Source organism: Helianthus annuus, chromosome 2 (genome assembly GCF_002127325.2).
Source record: "Helianthus annuus cultivar XRQ/B chromosome 2, HanXRQr2.0-SUNRISE, whole genome shotgun sequence".
Lineage (NCBI taxonomy): Eukaryota > Viridiplantae > Streptophyta > Magnoliopsida > Asterales > Asteraceae > Helianthus > Helianthus annuus.
Genome location: NC_035434.2, coordinates 56,670,281 through 56,675,487, shown reverse-complemented (window position 1 = coordinate 56,675,487; position 5,207 = coordinate 56,670,281). Strand labels below are relative to the sequence as shown.

At 35.4% G+C, this 5,207-nt stretch overlaps 1 protein-coding gene across 1 annotated transcript; it reads left to right on the top strand.

Annotated features, from left to right (window-relative positions):
• The first annotated feature begins 1,675 nt into the window (after positions 1–1,675).
• LOC110897955 (jasmonate O-methyltransferase) lies at positions 1,676–3,868 on the top strand. Its single transcript, XM_022144688.2, has 4 exons — positions 1,676–1,812; positions 1,891–2,289; positions 2,578–2,850; positions 3,455–3,868. Exons 1-4 carry the CDS (start codon positions 1,747–1,749, stop codon positions 3,806–3,808), a joined length of 1,092 nt encoding a protein of 363 aa, XP_022000380.1. The 5' UTR covers positions 1,676–1,746; the 3' UTR covers positions 3,809–3,868.
• Positions 3,869–5,207: the final 1,339 nt, after the last annotated feature.

Sequence of the window (5,207 nt, the reverse complement as noted above, 5' to 3'; positions counted from 1 at the left end):
CAGAATAAGTATATAGTAACATTTCGTTATTAATATTTTACCAAGGTTACTGTTGACCGGGTTTGACCTGAACCCAAATCTGACTAGTTGACTTGCGTTGACCATAGTTGACCCGTTGACCGAGTTTGACCGCAGCTGACCGGTAGTTGACCATGTTGACCCTAGCACCAAAACTGACCTAGTTAACCCACAGTTCACCCGAACCATACCTGAACCAAATCTGACCCGTGTTGACTGAATTTGACCCGAACCCGAACCGAACCAAAATAACCACCACTGCTGCCACGGCAGCTACCAGCCGACCTAGAGTCGCTCGCTGCGGCGCTTCCTTCACTGTACATCAGTGTAACGTTATGCCTACGAATCATTATAGTGGTACATCAATCACAACAAATTGAATATCAAGACTGTTGAGAAAAAGAGAGCTAAGAAAGTACACCAAAGCTTCATATTCAAATTAGTCTAGTGGCAGTGAAAGTATAAATCTTGAATCAATGACGATGTGGTCACAAATGGCTCAGATTTGAGACAACTCAGTGTTGATGGCAGTTTCCCTGTATCTCTCTCTCGTCACAAGCCGTTCACCCTATGATGATGGCGCTTGTTAGGGGAGTTTCATGCGTGAAAAGCTATGATGGTCACCCGATTCAGGCCGTGTTGTTTGGCCTTCGATGGTGCAACCAGTAGGGAGAGGGTACGGTGGTGATCTAGGTTGAAAAAGATTAGGTGTTGGGTCCCACTTACTACTAGTTTGTGTATTTAACTTTGCCACTTTTATTAACAAAGCCTCGCTAGCCGGAAACTAGACAAATGCCAAACAAGAACAACACAACATAACTTAAACTGACCATTAATTAAATGGTACATCACTCATCTCCTTGATTGATGGTGGATCCCATGTATTAAACGGCAATAACCACGACCCTCCCATTTGATAATTTTAAGACAAAAATAAATTAAAAAATATAAAGAGGATAGTGGTTTGGGTCATGATCACACTCTTAGAGTAATAGTTTTGAATGGAGGATTAAAGATGGATGACATGCCCATATCTCTCTCTCTCTCGTCACAAGCCGTTCACCCTATGATGATGGCGCTTTTTAGGGGAGTTTCACGCGGAAAAAGCTATGATGGTCACCCGATTCAGGCCTTGTTGTTTAGCCTTCGATTGTGCAACCAGAAGGGAGAGGGTACGCTAGTGATCTAGGTTGAAAAAGATTAGATGCTGGGTCCCACTTACTTCTAGTTTGTGTATTTAACTTTGCTACTCTTATTAACAAAACCTCGCTAGCCAGAAACGAGACAAGTGCCAAACAAAAATAACACAACAAAACTTAAATTAAACATCAAAATATTTCCATTCTTCCAAATCAACAACACACCATTTAGTAGAATTTATTGGGTTTCATAATTGTCTTCAAGTCTCTTCTGCCTTTGTTCTGAAAACATAGAAACGACTACATTTCGAAGGACAAGGACCAATTCCTACTAATTGAATTATGTGACATGATTAAGTGTCGTTTTTAAAGTTTGCCTTTTAGTCAAGTATTTGGACAAAATGTCAGCCTGAATTAGATACTCATTACTAAAATGTGCTAAAAGTTAAATACAATCAGAACCACATGTTCCTTCGTTTGCTCGTATATATATACCCATCATTCCCACATGTTGTTTCATCAACTTAAAACACATACTTCATTGCTTCCACTCTAGAGGCTAACATAAACACACACATATATTCTAATCATGTATGTTCTTCACATGAACGTAGGAGAAGGGGAGACTAGCTATGCCAAAAACTCACTACTTCAGGTAATAACGATAGATTGACAATTCCATAAGTTTTGTGAATTTAAAACATACATAATTAACATAAACATTTAAGTGCAGAAGAAGATAATATCCGTTGGTAGTTCAATGATGGAAGCTGCCATTTTTAACATCTTGTTGGAGGTGAAACCAAAGAGCATGGGAGTTGCGGACCTGGGGTGCTCTTCTGGACCCAACGCATTGACAGCGGTCTCTAGAATAATCCACATGGTTGATGCTGCTAGCCAGAAGATGGGTTTACCTGTACCCGAACTAAGGGTGTCACTTAATGATCTCCCTGGCAACGACTTCAACGCGGTGTTTAAGTCATTGCCCGAGCTTTACAAGAACTTGAAGGAGGATTATGGTATTGAAGATTGTTATGTTTGGGGCGTGCCAGGATCATTTTATGGCAGGTTGTTTCCTGGCCACAGTCTTCACTTTGTTCATTCTTCTTCAAGCCTCCACTGGCTGTCTCAGGTTTGTATCTTCAAATTTATTCATAAACATATATATAATTTAAGACATGAATGGTTTGTTTTACAATAAAACAATTTTAGTCATCACAGTAATCCCTCTGTCATCATGGTCAAACTTTATTATTATAATTTAAGTTTTCTGTTACATTTTATTGGAACCTTTGTTACAACAAAAAAGTCAAATAATAGAGGCTGAAAAAGACAGCACAATAATGTGTTACATGCTTCATGCGAACAACATAGTACCACACTAACTTTACATTACAATGGCATGTGATCTTTTGACTAGGTACCGTTGGATTTGAATCCTAGGGTTGGAACCCATTTGAACAAAGATAAGATATACATCTCCAAGAGTAGCTCAATGAGTGTTATAAAAGCATACCAACAGCAGTTCCATGATGACTTCTCGTTGTTTTTGAGGTCACGGGCCAAGGAAATGGTCAGCAAGGGTCGGATGGTTCTGTCGTTCATGGGTCGGCGATCCCCAAACCCATGCGCAGATGAGGCTTGCTACCAATGGGAGCTTTTAGCTCGCGCTTTGATGAGTCTTGCTTTAGACGTGTGTTTTTTATCTATACATATATACATATACTGATCCATATCCATAAACATATGTGCATATATATCCTCTCTCTCTCTCAAACGAGTTACTAGTTTATGGAAAAGCCAAGAAATTATCTATGATATGAAACATAGTAAAGTGAAATGAAGCACTATCACATGGATTTGGTATGCAGAAATTATCCATTCTGTTTTTAATAGGATTAAAGATATTTGACAAAAGATAATGCTTTTCTAAATCAAATGTTTCATTGGTGTCAATAAAAATTAATATTTAAAACATATAATCGTAAAAAAATTTTTTACCAATTATAACTTCATAACTTGTCTCCACCAATTTTTCATCCCTGCTAGAAGTGCAAACGGTCGGTCCCGTTCCAACCTTGTGTATAAAAATTTGAAACGCAACCACGATGGTTACCGGTAACAACAAACCAAACAGTTTTACCAGTTTAACGGTTCAGTTTTTAGTTTTTATAATTCAAACTTTTTCTTAATTTTTTTTCTAAACCATTAATTTATTCAAACCTTTTTTTAAACTTTTTTTATTGATTAGTTGATGCTTATGTTACATTGATTAGTTGATGCATATGTTGTTTTAGGGACTTGTTGAAAAGGAAAAGATTGATTCGTTTAATGCGCCTTACTATGCACCAAGCCCGGAAGAAGTGAAATGCCAAGTTGAGAATGAAGGATCTTTTGTAGTGGTTGATGTTAAGTCATTTGGGATAGAATGGGATGCTGGTGACTGGACTAACTGCAAGATATCAAGCGGTAACCGAGTATCTAAAACCATCCGAGCAGTGGTGGAGCCAATGTTTGAGAATCATTTCCATCTCGGGGCAGAAATGATGGATGAGTTGTTTAGAAGATATGCTAAAATCATTGATGATTGTTTCTTGGAAACAAAATTCAACTACATTAATTTAGTCATTTCTTTGGTGAGAAAGGACTAATCTAGTATCTTGTTCCAAAGTTTCCTTCTTCTTTTCATACGTTATAACTTTTTCCATGAATGAGTTATGAGAGTTTCAAAGAAATAAAAGAATTATATATTCATGATAACTAATATGCAAATAAGCACTTATCTGTTACTAGAAATCAAATCACGACTGTAATATTTCATTAGTGCTTTTTTTAAGTTAACTTGCACTTCTTACATGATTTAAGTATACAATCATTACTAATGATCAATATTTGTAAGCGTTCTATTCGTGTTCACAAAACACAGTACAATACTAACTTCAAACTTATTTAAGTTCATCTACCGAAAATTGTAAACCTTAATTTTTTTCTCAAATACTTAAATAACAATATTCTTATAGCAATACTTTGACTTGAAATAGAGATAAAATTATTTATTGGATTCAATTATAATTTAACAAAAATGAACTTGTGATTAAGAAACTGTTATTGTTATTGTTGTTGTTGTTTATATTAATTCAAAATTGAAATCCATAATTGAAATGCAATTTAATATAAAAAATAGTTATTAGAAATTTTGAATAACAGGAATACGAAGAATAATTTTATTCAATGTAAATTGCATATATTGATAAACTTACTTTAAATTAAGTAAAAGTAATTTGGTTTTTTGGCTCAATGCAGGCTGATAAAGTGTTAGTTTTAACCATCAGTGGAAGAGTTAATTGGATTTTTACCTAAGCAGAGACATCATTGATGTAAAAATGGCAAATTGATAATGTTGCTTCAGTAATGTTCATGTTGTCAACGTCTAAGTAGGTGGCATATCAATTATCACTATATGCATGGTCAATTTGAATCCATCTTTACAAGTTTCACATTTTACACAATTGGTTAGGATATTGATTGTGTTTTTACTATTCAGATTTGCAGTATGATTGAGATTGCTAGAGACATTTTTGATGTTGATCATATTATTACCTCTTTGAGAGGTGATGTCCGGATACTTAAGAAGCTTTCTCCTAGCCTCCTGTTAGTTGATCTGATATCTCTTACTATACTATCATAATCAGGTACTATTTTTTATACAATATAAACTATAATTGATGGAATTTTTTTCACACAATGCTAACACATTATTCCTCTTAAAAACACAAAGTTGTGCACTTGAACAGAACCGGTGCTCGTCTTGCCTATAATGGTCAACCACTTAAAGCACTTGATATCAACCACGACATCCAGATTTACATTGCTGCCGGTGAAATATATGGTGGAAAAGGAGAATGGATAGTCTTGTAGATGCTACCCAAGACTCGTTCGAACTTTAAAAAATATAATATCAATTTTCTAACTTAACATGTTATTTGTTTTCAGATTTTTGGATTTTTGAATTTCAAAAGACAATTCTATTGGACAAATATACAATTGAAG